This window comes from Trichechus manatus, unplaced genomic scaffold (genome assembly GCF_000243295.1).
Source record: "Trichechus manatus latirostris isolate Lorelei unplaced genomic scaffold, TriManLat1.0 scaffold00062, whole genome shotgun sequence".
In the NCBI taxonomy this organism is placed as follows: Eukaryota; Metazoa; Chordata; class Mammalia; order Sirenia; family Trichechidae; genus Trichechus; species Trichechus manatus.
The window spans coordinates 92,861-109,555 of record NW_004443998.1 but is presented as its reverse complement, the minus strand read 5'-3'; the positions used below and the strand labels follow the sequence as shown (position 1 = coordinate 109,555).

Here is a 16,695-nt window from a genome sequence, read left to right as displayed (position 1 = left end):
CCCTCGCATCCGCGCCGGGCCGATTCCGCGGGGCAGGCCTAGGCCGCGCCGGTCGTACCCCGCACCTCGCTCCCGTGGAGGCGGAGCAGGCCCGACACAAACTTCCCGGCGCGCTAGCCCAGGCGTCACGGACGGGCCGGCTCAGCGCCATTCCCCGGCGGCAGCTCCCGCCCCGACTCCCCACACTCGGAGTCCCAGCGGAGACCGGCCCCAGGCCCAGGCGCCCACCCCTCCGGCGCCCCCAAGTGTACCTCCAAGTCGCGGCCTTTGTTCTTGAAATTCTTAAGCCGTTGGTTGTCCAGTTTCTCGTTGTCCGCCATGGCCGGGCCGGTGACTCCTTACCCCGCCCGGGCCCCGCGGGATCCGCCCCAACCACCGCGCCGCACCGACACTCCCAGGAACCGGCCGCCGCCTGAGCTGCTATGCCTGCCGCGCCGCCGCTTCCTTCCTCGTCTCCCTCGCCTCCGCCGCGGCCTTCTCCTCCTTTCCCCGCAGGCCCCCCCGCCCTAACCCCAGCACTACGGCAGCTCGGGCGAAGACAACTGCGGGGCCGGGCGGCGGCAACGGCGGCGGAATGTGCTGCCGGCTGAGAGGGGGAGGCAGCCTCGATCTGAGGACCCCGGCGCCGCGGCCACGCCCATCGCCGCCAGCCCAGCTCGCCAATTGGCCAACCGGCCTCCGGTGCGCTCAACCAATCACAAAGGGCGATGGAGAGCGGGGGCGGAAGAACGAACCCGGGGGGAAGAGAGCGACGCTGGGAGGAACGGGCCCGCGGACTGGAGGGGAGGGAGGGGAGGGGCACGGCCGGGCGGGGCGGGGCGGGGCGGGGCTGGGAGGGGCCACGTGCCTCTGGAGCTGAGGGGAGGAAGCGAAAAAGAAGTAGAGCACTGAGGGGAAGGAGAGAGACCTGGTGTTGGGCGGGGATGAGATGGCTCCCTCCGGTTCTCAGGGCATCCCCAGACGGCCGGGGTACGTTCTTTTTTTTCTGCCGCTGAGCCCTCTCTTTCAGGCCGTTCCTTGCGCGCTCCGCTGGCTTTGCGGGGAGTAGAGCTACACCTCGGTACCATCCCGGCTCGGGGGACCGCCAGCAGCACCAGTCCCCGGCAGGGGATCCCTGCCGCCTGTGGCCGGGCCTCCGGGCCTAGGTTGGGAGGAGTGAAGTGGGTGCCGGAGACGCCCCGGAAAGCGAAAGGGACGGTGGGTGGAGAAGGAGAGGCTCATTGCACAAATCTGATTCATCCCCTCAGACCAAGTGCTCGCAACAGGTAGGAACTTGGGAAAGCTAACGGTGAGGACACCACCTCAGGGATTTCGGAAGTTAAAGAAGCTACTTGGCCACAAAGTACGGTACTAACTTCTGGAGGGCGGGGACCATCGCACCTGACGCGGTAATATTGTAACTCTACTGGGAGAGGAAATAAATTTAAAGGTTACACATCTTTACCAGGAGCGTCGTTACCAGAGGCAGAAATAACACCAGACACAAAAGAACATATTCAAATATTTTTGAAAAGGGGAGGAGGAAACGGTTTAAATATATATTTAAATACCAAATAATGGCGCTCAGATGTACAGGGATACGTGAACTAGTGAGCAGCACCTCGAGTCAGAAGCGAGGAGCAGTAGGGTTAGATGTGCTTAAATTCGGCGAGGTAGGAGGACGAGACCTTGACACAAAGTCCTGCAGGGACTTTGGCTCCTCGTCCTCTTCCCTCCCGCTTCTTTACTAGTATATATATATATATGTTTAGTACAACAACGAGCCGCGATAAAAAGTTTAAAACGGCAAATGTTCGTTGAGGAAACACTTTTAAAGTCCAAGGAGGGAGAAAAGTAGAAAAAAAAAGTCAATGAGTCTATCGGTGTAAACCTGCTGAGTTCTTTTTGGGTGATGGGGATGAAGAGAGCTGGAGGACTTTAGAAGTCACATAAAACTCTGCCGTTGAGTCGATTCCGATTCATAGCGACCCTATGGCACAGAGTAGAACTGCCCCATAGGGTTTCCAAGGAGCGGCTGGTGGATTCGAATTTGGTTAGCACTACGCCCCCAGGACCCCTGGGAGTCACATCGAGAGGTGTTACAATGTACGTGGGTGGACGGGGAGTTAAACTTCTAAGCAGAATAATACCTTTGAAGTCCTCAATACTTTGTATACCTTCAACTGGACTATAGCAAACAGAAGCTGTGCATTTACATGGAAGGTTAACTTGAATGTAAATTCAATGCAGATTTTAAAATGCGCATTATGAAGTTCATTATAAATCTTTATTTCCCAGTGAATTGTTTAATTGAATAAACATTCTATTTGCATGCTGGAACACTGATGTTTTTCAAAATGAGTTTAGAAAGTTCAGTTGAAAAGTTGTAGTATGTGTGTGTTTTCTACTAGTATTTCAGTTGATCATGAGGAGAGTTCTAGAAGACAAAGGTATATTCCTACCCTATAGTTAGAAGTTATCCCATCAACATGCATGTATAGATGACAGTGCTTCTTGGAATAAATTCTATGATAGCTTTCGTGATGGTTATAGAATGTGTACCATTATAGAAGCCTTCATGTCTCCCAGCTACAACTACTTGTTTCTGACAGTTAAACAACAACTCGATATTCTCTCTCCAGAATACTCCTAAGAGAAGGGTGTCATCACAGCTACTAACTGAGAAAGATTCAGTACAAATAATAACTACCGCTTGTAATTTAATTTGCTCAATGTCTGTTTAAGGCCTGTCTCCGTCTCTAGACAGTAAGCTCCCTGAAGTCAATGACTATATTTGTTCTGCATGTTACAGTATACCCAACACCGAGTAGTACTTGGCAAATAGCATGCACTCAGTGACTATTTGTCAAATCAAGAATGAATGAATGATTTGAATCTAAGCTTCCTAAAATGTTCCTAAAATTGAAAAGCCGGTTAACACTTTTTGATGAAAATGTGAATTGAATTGTTAAGGCTTCTAATTTACACTGGGTTCTGTACTAAGAATTTTGGATTCGGTATCATGCTCATTCCAAGGTTTAAGTTAAGGGAATAGCTCAGTTATAGGTTTCAGGGCAAAACCCCCTGCATGTTTAAAAATAGTTGTGACATACTTTGCTAAGACAATTATCCTTAATTATAATTCTTAGGTAGTCTGTTTGGCAGCCTAAAGTTTTCATTTGAAATTTTCACACTCACCCTCCATTAGCTACCCAGTTTAATGTTTAGTGTCTTTACTCCCAGTTCGTTCCAGACAGAATAAACAGAATTTATCAGAAGGGCAAAGAAGTTCTTCAGGGTGTTAATAATAGGTCTAAAAGGCAGATCAGCAATCTAACTGGCAAAATATGGCAGGCCTAACTCCGGTTAAGAGGTTTCAGATGTTTAATTTGCTGAACACAAAGAGTACTTGAAACACTTACTGATGAAGATTAAAGACTGTAGCCTTCCATATGGATTACACCTGAAGATAAAACAAAAATCCTCACAACTGGACCAATAAGCAACATCATGATAAAAGGAGAAAATGTTGAAGTTGTCAAGGATTTTATTTTACTTGGATCCACAGTAAATGCCCATGGAAGCAGCAGTTAAGAAATCAAATGACGTATTGCACTGGGCAAATCTCCTGCAAAAGACCTCTTTAAAGTGTTGAAAAGCAAAAATGTCACTTTGAGGACTAAGGTGCACCTGACCCGAGCCAAGATATTTTCAGTTGCTTTATATTAATGCGAAAGCTGGACAATGAATAAGGAATAAGGAGAATTGATGCCTTTGAATTATGGCATTAGCAAAGAATATTGAATATACCATGGACTGCGAGAAGAAGGAACAAGTCTGTCTTGGAAGAAGTACGGCCAGAGGGCTCCTTGAAAGCGAGGATGCCAAGTCTTCATCTCACATACTTCGGACATGTTATCAGGAGGGACCAGTCCCTAGAGGACAACATGCTTGGTAAGGTAGAGGGTCGGCGAAAAAGAGAAAGTCCTTCAAAAAGATGGATTGACACAGTGGCTGCAACAATAGGCTCAAACATAGCAATGACTGTGAGGATGACACAGGACCGGGCAGTGTTTCGTTCTGTTATACAAAGGGTTGCTATGAGTCAGAAATGACTTACTGGCACCTAACAACAATAACAACAAGGAAGTAGTAAAATGCAGAGCTATTAATACCATTTCAAAGTAGACTAACAGAGTCTTGTATATATGCAATATATTTATTGTAACCAAACACTAGAAAACCTATTCTGCCCAATGATAAAATGGGCAGAAGACTTGAATAGATGTTTCACCAAAGAGGACTTTCAAATGGCCACTGAACACATGAAAAAATGCTCAACATACTAGCCCTTAGAGAGATGCAAATCAAACCACAATGAGATGCCATTTCACTCTCACTAGGATGGCTAAGATTAAAAAAAAAAAAGAAAATTTCTTTTTGGTGACGATGTGGGGAAATTGGAAGCCTTATCCATTGCTGGTAGGAATACAAGATGATACAGCCATTGTGGAAAGCAGTGTGGTTGTTCCTCAAAAACCTAAAAATAGAACTACCATATGACTGCGTAACTCCACTCTTAGGTATATGTCCAAAATACTTGAAGGCAGAGACTCAGAGACTTGTACACCAATGTTCATTGCAGCCCTATTCACAATATCCAAAAGGTAGAAACAACCTAAATGCCTATCAACGGATGAGTGGGTAAACAAAATGTGGTACATACATACAATGGACTACTACTCAGCCAGCAAGAGAAATGAAGTCTTGATACATGCTACAGTATAGATGGAGCGTGAAGACATTATGCTGAGTGAAATAAATCAATCACAAAAGCACAAATGTTGTATGACCTCACTTGTATAAAAAGACAAGAACAGGCAAATGTATGGAGACCAAAGTTTGTTAGTGGTTACCAGGGGTGGGGGGGAAAGGTGTGGTTATTGCTTATGGAGTACTGTGTTGTGGTTTACAGTGATGGAAAAATTGCATTGATTAAGGGTAGGGTTGCACAACCGATTAATGTAATTGCTGTCAATAAGTTGTACACCTGTAAAGAATTGAATTGGCAAAAATTGTGTGATATATTTATAACATGACCAAAAAAAGCATAGCTGTGAGCCTGCTTATGTACAACCAAACACCTCATGGGATTTGGTTCCTTGGTTTGGACATTTAGGGTCATAGTTTCATGGGACATCCCAATTAATTGGCCTAATGTGTTCAGTGCTTCTGTTCCACCTCCTAGTTTGTTGTGTAGTTCCTGGGGTCTTAAAAGCTTGCAAGTGGCCATCCAGGGTACAGCAGTTGGTCCAATTGGTTTATTTGTCTGAAGCAACAGGAATAGGAGGAGGAAATGGAATGTTTGGCTAATTGCCTCCATGAACAACTGCCTCCTTTACCATGAGACCAGAAGAACTGGATGGTGCCCAGCTCCCACTACTGAACATTTTGATCAAATATTCTATGGAAGAATCCCAATCAAAAAGGGGAAACTACAGAACAGAATTTCACATTTTCATGGACTCCAGACTTTCTGGAGCTCTGACAGCTGGATGAACCCCTGAAACTATTACCCTGAGATAATTTTTAAACCCTAAGTCAGAAATATCCCCTGAAGAAAGGTTAGTTCAACGGACTAATGGACCACAACTACCATGGCCTCTATCAGACTGAGTCCAGTACAATGAGATGGTACCTGGCTACCACCACTGACTGCTCTGACAGGGATCAGAACAGAGGATTCCGAACAGAGCTGGAGAAAAATGTAGAACAAAATTCTAACTCACGAAAAAAGACCAGACTTATTGGCCTGACAGAGACTGGAGAAACCCCAAGAGTATGGCCCCCGGACACCCTTTTAGCTCAGTAATGAAGTCACTTCTGAGGTTTCACCCTTCAGCCAAAGATTAGACAGCCCCATAAAACAAAATGAGACTAATGGGGCACAACAGCCCAGGGACAAGGACTAGAAGGCAGGAAGGGACAGGAAAGCTGGTAATAGGGAACCCAAGGTCGAGAAGGGAGAGTGTTGGCATGTCGTTGGGTTGTTAACCAATGTCATAAAACAGTATGTGTACTAACTGTTTAATGAGAAACTATTTGTTCTGTAGACCTTCATCTGAAGTACAGTTAAAAAAGGCAAAGAAAAAAATAATAAAGTACAATAAAAATAAAAATTTTAAAAAAAGCTAACCCGCAAACACATTCAAATGTGTGATATGCCAGATTTTAACACACTGGAAACCCCCGAAGTATTAATGTACATTCTCATTGTTTGCCTGTTTAATAAGTAAATATTTTGCATGTCAGTGTATTAAATAAGTTTGTATTAAAGATACTATTTTACCTGTTTAAAAAAAAAATCCTCTGAAGTCTTCTTTTGTGAGTGTGTTTGTTGATTAGATATATATAAAATAATACTTCATTGTGTTTTCAGTGAAAGTTTACACAGCATATTAGGTTCCCATCCCCTGAAGTCTTCTTAAAAACAAACAGTAGTTTAGCTTAACTACTAAAGAATGTCTGCCTTGAGCATTGTGTTCTTTTAAGATCTATCAATGTGGGATCAAGCTGACAACAGGAACTTGAAAGATTAGATAGGAACCTTAGGGAGCAGTGAGTTTATGTTAATGGAGGAGGAGCAACTCAGAAAAGGAGGGTGAGAATGGTTGCACAACTTGAAGAGCGTAATTAATGTCACTGAGTTGTACGTGTAGAAATTGTTGAATTGGTGTATGTTCTGTGTATTTTCTCAACAAGAACAACAACAAAAATAAAATTAAAAACTATTCTGTATATGAAACTTGTTTTCAAATAGGGTACTACTCAGTGTTAGGTAACTTAATATCCTGACTTTGTTATTACTTTTGATGTAGGAAAAGTCTAAGATATTATGGAGATGTTTGCTTTCAATGTATCATCAAATTCTTCTCTTAGAGTTAACTTTCTGAGTGAAGAAATCTCTGTTCTATGGTAGAGGTTTGTGAGAGGATTTGTGAAGCCTTACAAAGGGCTTTAGTTGATCAAACGTAATCTCAAAAAGAATTATAAATGATAATTATTTCATTTAAGCATTTTGAAGTATTCTTATGATACACAGCATTAAATTGATGATTGTGGTGTCTCTCTTTATAATACGGATCTTACAGTTTCTGTTACTGTTGGGATTATGTGTGATTTCATGAGCAAAATGCTAGGTAGTGTTTGCCAAAACAGGTGAAATTTTATATGTTGCTAAATCTTACTAAAATGTAATTTGTTTGTTACAGTTGGGCTGATTGTTTTTCAGAGGAAAACATCGGACTTTTGGCAATATACCTTATTTTTCTCTAGAAAACAAAGTTGATCAGGTATTGAGGACTTCATTCATTCCTCTTTATTGCCAGGTCTTTTCTGACTAATAACTTGAGAGACATGGAGACAACTACCTCTTTATTTTGACTGAAGTCCTCAAATGGCAATAGATTGTGAATTAAAATGCTAGCATTGATATTAATTTGATTGCGATGAGCCACCCAGTTTTTCTTTAACTTAGTTTTTTTTTTTTAAAAAAAAAAACTTAGTTTTGACTTTTTATTCAATCATAGAAAAACCTAGAACTCATGTGTAGGATGAATACAGTACATATTTGTATTGCTGCCAGGCAGACATGCATAGATTTTCTAAAGCTTTTTGCACTTGCTTTTTATTTGGGGCTAAAATACAGGAAAACAAAAGACATGTACTATTTGTGTTTAATTAAAAAAAAATTAAAACCACAGGAGTTACTTATGAAGCCAAATATTCAAGGAGACTGATGTTATGACTCGGGGCGGTGTTTCTCAAGGAGTCCCCCAGAACTAGATGGTAGTAGGTGTTCTTCAAAAAAAGAAAAAAATGCTTCCTTGCTCTGATAACGTTGGGAACTTTGTCAGGACATGCCTTGAGACATTAGTGTTAAGCAGAATACTTTCTGGAAACTTAAAATCAGTGAGACTAGAAAGATCACTATCCTCCCTTGATTTTAAAGTTTCACCTTGATAGTATCAACCAAGTACAGTATCCCCCCCACCCCCCAAAAAAACCAAACTCATTGTCATCCAACTCGTAGCAACCCTATAAGACAGAGTAGAACTGCCCCATAGGGTTTCCAAGGAGCACTGGTGAATTCGAACTGCTGACCTTTTGGTTAGCAGCTGTAGCTCTTAACCACTGCAGGGCTCCAAGTACAGTATAACAAACCAAAACCAGAGCTGTTGCGGTTGAGTTGATTCTGATTCATAGTGACCCAATAGCAACCCTATAGTATAGTGACTTGCAAATGGTTTACTTGAATGTTAATTCTGAAATGCCTTAATGCAGTGGTTCTCAACTTTAGAGTGCATCAGAATCACCTGGAGGGCTTAAAACAGATTGGTGGACTCCATCCCCAGAGTTTCCGTTTTAGTGGGTCTGGAATAGGGCCTAAAGATTTGAATTTCTAACAAGAGCTCGGGTGATACTCATGCTGCTGGTCCACAGAACACATTTGAGAACTGGTCTGACAGGTCTCATTATAAGGCGGTCTCATCCTTAAGGTAAGGACAAAGTTACAATACCGGTAATTAGGCATTACAGTAATAGATGTTATGACATGCAAAATTTCAAGGTAATGCATATTTAAAATAATGGTTTTATATCTCTTACTTGAAAAATGTACTAAATATTTTGTATTTCAAGGAAAAAAGTTGCAGGCCAATAATATCCAATTCCATATTACTTTCTGAATAGATTTATGCAATATTGTCCTGGTTGTCTAGTTTTTCTCTTGCGTTTTCTCAAATACAGCTTTCTTTAGGACATTCTTTCAAAGACTGGCTCCATTGAACCTGTTAAGTCTATTCGGAGTTCCTTAGTGTTGGCTCGAATCTCATATACTCTGCTACGGTAGCTCCTTCAAGGCACAATCCTGTCCCAGCTCTTGAGTCAATCCCCAAGAGGCAGAATGTGTTCCCATTAACTGTTCTGGGGACACGGTCTTAAATTCCCTCTGGTCCTGAATTCCAGCCCATGTGCGAGGCATTCTCCTTTCCCTCTACTAGCTTTCTTCTCAGGGCCTTTCCCCCACAGGTCCAACCAGGAGTGGGGTCTCCTGCCACATCTGGGCTGACCTCTTGGGACCACTTCTGATACCAACAAACAAAACAGGAATACAGCGTTAACTTCTCTATTTTTAGTCACCCCGTTCAGAAGGATTCCTTCAAAATCAAAACAACGAAAAAAGAAAAATCTGTTAATTCTTAATTCTTTTCATTTCTTGTCTCTATTAATAGTACTACTCTACGTCATTTCTTGGACTGAAAACATCAAGACCTTTCATTTGTCATCCTTTCTCCTGCGTCCCACTTCCAGTCAGTGCCAAGTTGTTTTGAATAAATAGGCTATCTCTACTGTGTCTCTCTCATTTGCCTCCTGTCTATTCCCAGTGCTACCATCCTCTACCTTGTTCAAAACCGGTACAAATTTTTTTCATATTCATGATGTCTCAGAGTTGGAAGATAACATACGTGTTACCTAGTTCAACCACATATTTTGTGCTTGAATTCTGACTTCAACAACCCTATCTACTGATTTTCCAACCTCTGCATGCAACACATTCGTTAATGGGAACTCAGTATTTCTTTATGTCATAGCCCATTCAGCCTTCAGAGAATACCATGAGAAAGTGCTTCAGGTCATATACACATGTGTATATAATACAATAATTTTAAAAAGTCATTGTAGTATTTGAAGTAGAAGCTGTTAAGTATCTATGGAGATAACAAAGAGCAGATGCATTAAATAGAGCTCATTTTGTATTTGTAAAAAATGATAGATTCCTACCTTAAGTAATATCTTAAACCTGGATTATAGGTTCTGTTATGAAATTTGAGAATAGTGTTAGACTGCTGAAAATTAGTTCTCATGAATATGAGTGGCTTTAATAACTGTAATGAAGACAGAACTGATGACCTAAAACAAATAACTGCCTTGGATAATCACAAGTAAGTAGGACTCTAGTGCATTTATTAGTTGTTTTTCCCTATTACTGAGTCATAGATTATATGTGACATATGGTACCATGTATATGCATATAATTACAATTCTGGAGCAAAAATTAAAAAATAGTACAAGATTGAATAATTTTAAGGCATAGAAATTAGTCTTGAAATACATACCTCATAGGATTTATCAGCTTTCTATTTATAGTTCTGTCACCATGTTATACAAAGCCCTGAAATATCTTGGATAACTTCTCAAATACAGTTTCAGCAGATTCTTCAGATGCCTCCAGAAGTCAAAGGTCTATAGATCCTGGTGTGCCATTTAGACTTAGCTACAACTGACTATTTGATGGACTTAAGGAAAACCTTTAACAACAAGTCTTTTAATGTTTTTCTCACTCCTTGCCCCCTCTGTTGAAATCCTGGAAACCCTTGTCCTTCCACCTACAGGTTTATCAACACTCTTAGTAAAAAACCAACCAGTTGCCATCCAGTCAGTTCTGCAGCCAGTTGCCATCCAGTCAGTTCTGACTCATGGTGGTCCCATGTGTATCAGAGTAGAAATGTGCCTCATAGGGTTTCCAATGACTGATTTTTTGGAAGTAGATCATCAAGCCTTTCTTCTGAGGAGCCTCTGGGTTTGCACCACCCAAGGTTACATTCTCAGTGGGACATTGTAAAGGCTGCTGCTTTTATAACTAATGAGAATTGGAGCCTGGTAAGTCTTAAATCATCTTGTTTAGAGCCCATTAGGTGTTAGAATGTCTTGTACTCTTGCGTTTTGGCTACAACCCTAAGATCTGCCTAATCAAGCTCTGATGTTCTACATGGCAGAACATAAGCTACCATGCTGATCCCAAATTAGACTTCCCAAGTTTTTAGTTCTACTCATAAATAGAAGCATCAGAGGAAACATTTAACTTGTAGATTGATCAAGCCAACTATGACCAATAATACTATTACTTGGTTAATTCAAGGATATCATGGAATCATTTAGAACAGTAGAAAAATATTTATCAACGTCTAGATGGCCTAGAAGAGCTATGTAATTTCTAGAGACAGGAAATTCCTGCTTAACTGTTACATGTTTGTACTTATTTTTTTCTTATACTTCTACTTACCACATGAAAAGAGGAAAAAAGTTGCTTAGTATTCACCTGTCTAGATAGTCGTCAGCATTAAAAACTCTTTAAGACAAGTAGTTTAAATTTGCCATAGGACTCTTAATAGCTGCACATATCTGTCTGCTCGCTAGATCTCTGTCAGTCCTCTTGGAGGCACTCTTGTGGCATGTGAAGCACTCCAAAGGGTACACTCACAAATCACACATTTCAGCACCCTTACTGCGCTCTTCCTTTAGGAATAATTTAAACTCAGCTGTATTGCTCTTATCACAAGGTATCAACAGTTATTACGATACTCAAAATAACGGGGAGGAGATAGACAACATGTATATTTATACCCACTTGACCATACACAACCACTTAGCACATACCTAAGTGGTTGTATAGTGTAGTGTAATCTTAGTGTATATAGTATAATGTATAGCAGAGTATAGTGAATGTCTATAGGGTACTGTCCTGTATAACGTGTAGTGTAGTCAGGATCGGCTTTACAGCCGTGTGACCTGTGCACTCACATGGGGCTTGCACTTAGAACTGCTCTGCCCTTGGAAGGGCCCCATGCTTGATTTAAGCTCTACTTTCATTGTCTTAAAATTCTTAACTTTTAGCAAGGGGGCCCATGTTTTCATTTTATACTGGGCTCTGCAAATTATGTAGTCAGTCCTATATATGGAATGGTATGTAGTGTAGTGTATATCCTTCTAATTTCCTACTCATCACAATTCTTTTTGACATGTATTCCTTCCATCTTAAAAAAAAAAAAAAAAAAAAATTTCTCCCAGGAGGCAGAAAGGGCCACATAAACCAGAGACTTCATCAGCCTGAGACCAGAAGAACTAGATGGTGCCCCGCTACCACCAATGACTGCCCTGACAGGGAACACAACAGAGAGTCCCGGATGGAGCAGGAGAAAGGTGGGGTACAGAACTCAAATTATAGTAAAAAGACCAGACTTAATGGTCTGACTGAAACTGGAGGAACCCCGGAAAGCATGGCCCCTGGATTCGCTATCAGCTCAGAACTAAAACAGTTTCCGAGACCAACTCTTCAGACAGGGATTGGACTGGACTGTGGGACATAAAGTGATACTCGTGAGGAGTGTGCCTCTTAGCTCAAGTAGATGCAAGACCAAACGAGCACTTCTCTCCGGACGTGAGATGGGAAGGCAGAGAGGGTTAGGAGCTGGTTGAATGGACATGGGGAATTGGGTGGAAAGGAGGAGTGTGCTGTCACAGTATGGGGAGAGTGATTAGGGTCACATAACACTGTATGTATAAATTTTTGTATGGGAGAAAATAAGAAGAAATTTGTGTGAGAAGAAGGGCGAATGTATGTTGAGGGGCCAAAGTGACCTGCAGTGGCAGATATTAACTGGCTCATTCCACACTATTCCAATCCCATTGGAGCGTGCCTTCCTGAGCTTTAGAAGCTGGAAAGCTAAAGACAATAATTCAAGACTCCATTGAAGTGTAGCTAGGGTTACTCATGCTTTCTGCCAAGCAGATACATCCCTGCCAGATTTGGCAAGCGTAAGCAAGCATCACAAGGCAGAGGCCATGTGATTCTTCTGGCAAGCACAGTTGTAGAGGTTTTTATTTTTTCTACTGCAGCTGTTGTAGAGGTTCTGGTGACCAGATCCTGGATTCATGAGTATTAAACAGGAGTTGGTGGCAGCAGGGACAAATCTGCTGGAAAGTTCCCATGGTATGATTGGGCATTTCTCCTGGCTGACTTGTCAATGTCTGTGTAACACCTGAGCTTGGTTCTTCGGCCCTCCCAGACATCCTGTAAGTGAACCAATAACCTGTAATAAATTCCTTTCTGTTTAAACTAGTGAGAGTATACTCTATTGTCTAAAACTAGGATTCTAATCTGTTTCTAAACTAGTCAGTGGCAAAGGGAATGGGATTCCCCAATTTAGGGGGAAGGTGGATGTTTGAGAACCAGATACAATAAACACTTTGCCTCCCTTTCACTCCTTACCACTGAAATTTGGCATCTACCTTCTCTGCTACTGTTTTTGATAAGGTCACCAAGAATCCCCTGTAGGTTACTTCATTTAATCACTACTACAACTAGTAGGTACTACTGCTCCCATTTTATGGATGAAGAACTTGAGGCATAGAGAGATATCACTAAATCACAGACAGATGTTTAGAGCTGGCTGGAAGTTCTCTCATAGATCAGTTAATACAAGCCCTCATTGTGCTGAAAAAAAAAAGCCAGCCCAGAAAGGAGGCTGTGACTTATGAAAAGATCACCTAGTTTGCTAGAGATAGAACCTAGATTAGAATCCATATCTCTCAACTTCTTGTCCAGCATTGGCAATAAGTCATCAGTGCACAAACTAGATAGTATTAATGATAATCAAAACACACACATTTAAAAATGTGCTTAACTCCCTTCAGAATTTAGTTATTATGACCTTGGTTTGTGGAATAGTTTCACCAAGTTCTACAACTATTTTAAAAGTGTCAAACAAGGTCATATAAGAAAAAGATTCCTGTTTGGTGATGGCAAAAGCTTATACAATTTAGGAGGACCTGTTAAGAAAAAGAATATAAGAATATCATATTTTGGCAAATTCCACAAAACCGTATGACCATGTAAACATATTGGTAGGGCCTGATGGTAGCCAAAATCCAAGATGCCCCCCAATTATTCCTATGTTCTGGTACTCATGTCTTATACTACCTCTTCCATATTGCACTGGGGTTGGTCTAAGAAACCAACAGAACGCAGTAGGAGTGATGGTATGTCACTTCTGAGGCTAGGTTATAAAAGATATTATGACTTTAGCCTCTCTCTTGGGTGGCTTACTCTAAGGGAACCTAACTACCATGTTGTGAGGACCCTCAGACAGCCCTGTGGAGAGGCCCACGTGGTGAGAAACTAAGGCCTCAAGCCTCTAGCCATGTGAGTGAGCCATCCTGGAAGTGGATCCTCTAGCCCCAGGCAAGCCTTCAGATAACCATATCCTTGGTTGACAGCTTGACTGCAACCTATTGAGATATCCTGAGCCAGAATCACCTAGCTGAGCTGCCCCTAGATTCCTGACTTTCATAAACTGTGTGAGATCATAAAAAGTTTATTGTTTTAAGCTTATAAGTTTTGGGGTAATGGGTTATATAGCAATAAATAACCAATACAGCCCGCTTACAGGAAGGAACCCATGCAAGTAAAATGCCCTGAAGCTTAAATTTACAAATTTTGTGGTAAATCAGCCTCCTCCTATGTTAATGACCAAGTCTCCTAGATTGTTGCATCAGAGATTGTTGTAGCACCAAAGTCTATTCTCTCTTCCATAGCAGATGTAGCTAGGTCATGCCTGTGGAGCTAGAAACCACATTTCCCAGCCTCCTTTGTAGCTAGGTATTTCATGTGACTAAGCCCTTGCTAAGGAGCCCTGGTGGCACAGTGGTCAAAAGCGCTTGGCTGCTAACTGAAAGGTTGGCGGTTCAAACTCACCAGCCACTCCACGGGAGAAAGATGTGGCAGTCTGCTGCCTTAAAGATTACAACCTTGGAAGCCCTATGAGGCAGTTCTACTCTGTCCTGTGGGGTTGCTATGAGTTGGAATCAACTTGACAACAATGGGTTAAGCCCTTGCTAATGGAATGTGAACAGAAGTAATGTGTGCTACCTCGGGACTGTGCTTTCAAGAGACTGGACTTTGTGCTTCTTTCCTCCTTTCTGTGGGCTGAGATGATGACAAGCAGAATGTCTTTGGAAGCCACATGTTGAAAATGGAAGAACCTCTTTTAGGCTGAGTCCTATATGGAGCAGAGCCTCCACTGTTAAAGCAGTTTAGCCTGCCCTAACTAATACAGTTTTGGATAATCTGGGATGTGGAAAGGGAGTAGGTCCCACATTCCTCAATTTTAATGACCTCCCTCATCAATCAAAATGCTCTGATCTTTATTATTTCTTTTCTTCTGGTAGCTTTTGTCTTAGTTTGTCTTCCTTTTCTAATTCCTCAAGTTGTAGAGTTACGCTACTCATTTGGGACCTTTCTTCTTTTTTAACATAAGCATTTATTACTATAAATTTCCTTCTGAGTACTGCCTTCGCTGCATCCCACAGGTTTTGGTATGTTGTGTTTTCATTCTTGTTCAATTCTATTTTTAATTTCTATCTTGAATTCTTCTTTGACCCATTGGTTGCTTAAAAAAAACCAAATCAAAGCAAACCCGTTGCTATGGAGTTGATTCCGACTCATAGTGACCCTATAGGACAGAGTAGAACTGCTCCATAGGGTTTCCAAGGAACGGCTGGTGGATTTGAACTGCCACCCTTTTGGTTAGTAGCCAAGCTCTTAACCACTGCGCCACCAGGGCTCCATTGGTTGCTTAGTAGTGTGGTACTTAGTTTCCACATATTTGTGTATTTTCCAGTTTTCTTTCTGTTATTTTCATTCCATTGTGGTCAGAAAATATACTTCGTATCATTTCAGTCTTTTAAAATTTATTGAGACTTGCTTTGTGTCCTAAGATACGGTCTATTCTGGAGAATGATTCATGTGCACCAGAGTAGAATGTACATTGAGCTGTTGTTGGATGGAATGTTCTATATATGTCTGTTAGGTCTAGTTGGTGAATAGTGTTGTTCAAGTATTCTATTTCTTTATCGATCTTCTTTCCAGTTCCAGTTGTTCTGTCCATTACTGAGAGTGGTGCATTAAAGTTTTCTGTTATTATAGGGTCACTATGTGTCAGAATTGACTCAACGGCAACGGGATTTTTTTTTTTTGTACTATTATTGTAGACTTATTTTTCCCTTTGATTATGTCAGTGTTTGATTTATAAATTTTGGGGGTCTGAGGTTAGGTGGAATCAGTTCAATTCTTTCAGCTAAAAAGAAGAAGAAGAAGAAGAAAACTTCATCAGAGAGAAAGGGTCTGCACTTGGAGAGAGATGCTTGGAGTTCTTCTAATGGTGACTGTCATAGGGTCCTAAGAAATTCAAAGTAAAAAGAAATTTCTTTCTCTGTTGGTGAGGCTGTGGGGAAACAGGTACCCTCATACATTTCTGGGAAACACTGGTATAATTCTTCTGAAAGGCATTTTGGTAATATCTGTAAAATTTCATATGCATACACCCTTGGATCCATGGAAATCCTGTTTTGTTTGGACTCAAGCTGGAAGTTATTCCTCCCCCAAAGGAACTGGATATAAACTTCACTGAAAGCCTCAGTATGGGCAGAATACAGAGGGTCCGAGTTTGAAAAAAGATGCAAGTGTGGGAAAAGAAGCTGACCTCAAGTAGTAGGAAGCTGGTGGCAGGTTCAGCACAGTGTATTCAAGCAGAACTAAACCCCTAGAGTCAACAGCTAGGGTGATGTCTAATTAGAAATCTGTCCTTTGAGCAATTGCAGATCCAAGTTTTGAGAATTTTTTCAAATGAGCAGTAAGGAAGCATTTGTTCCTGGGAAAACTAGTATATGATAAGAACAGAGTGTTACTTGGAGGAGGATCAGTAAAGCCTGGATAATATAAGAAGTAAAACCCAGTTGAGAACAGAAACATTTCCTAAGAGTTGTCATCACTTCTTTAGTGAAGAGACATTAGAATATGAAACCATAATGCCTCTG

The 16,695-nt window shown here is 41.5% G+C and overlaps 2 protein-coding genes across 3 annotated transcripts in view; one reads left to right on the top strand and one right to left on the bottom strand.

The window, feature by feature from the left end:
• The window catches only part of KPNA4 (karyopherin subunit alpha 4), an 83,337-nt gene extending 79,843 nt beyond the window's left edge, over nucleotides 1–3,494 (bottom strand). Inside the window, exon 1 of one of the 2 annotated variants that reach the window (XM_023733851.1) lies at nucleotides 908–3,494. Coding sequence is in view for 1 of the 2 variants with exons in the window: in XM_004379146.2 (XP_004379203.1) it covers nucleotides 252–320 (69 nt within the window). In the remaining variant the exon portion in view is untranslated. Of the gene's footprint in view, nucleotides 1–251; nucleotides 586–907 lie in introns of those variants that run through there. The other variant, XM_004379146.2, reaches the window with a different exon arrangement.
• ARL14 (ADP ribosylation factor like GTPase 14) overlaps nucleotides 575–16,695 on the top strand; it is a 59,410-nt gene continuing 43,289 nt past the window's right edge. The window contains exons 1-2 of the mRNA XM_004379145.2: nucleotides 575–767; nucleotides 1,010–1,265. Of these exons, the coding sequence (XP_004379202.2) occupies nucleotides 575–767; nucleotides 1,010–1,265 (449 nt within the window). The remainder of the gene's footprint in view (nucleotides 768–1,009; nucleotides 1,266–16,695) is intronic.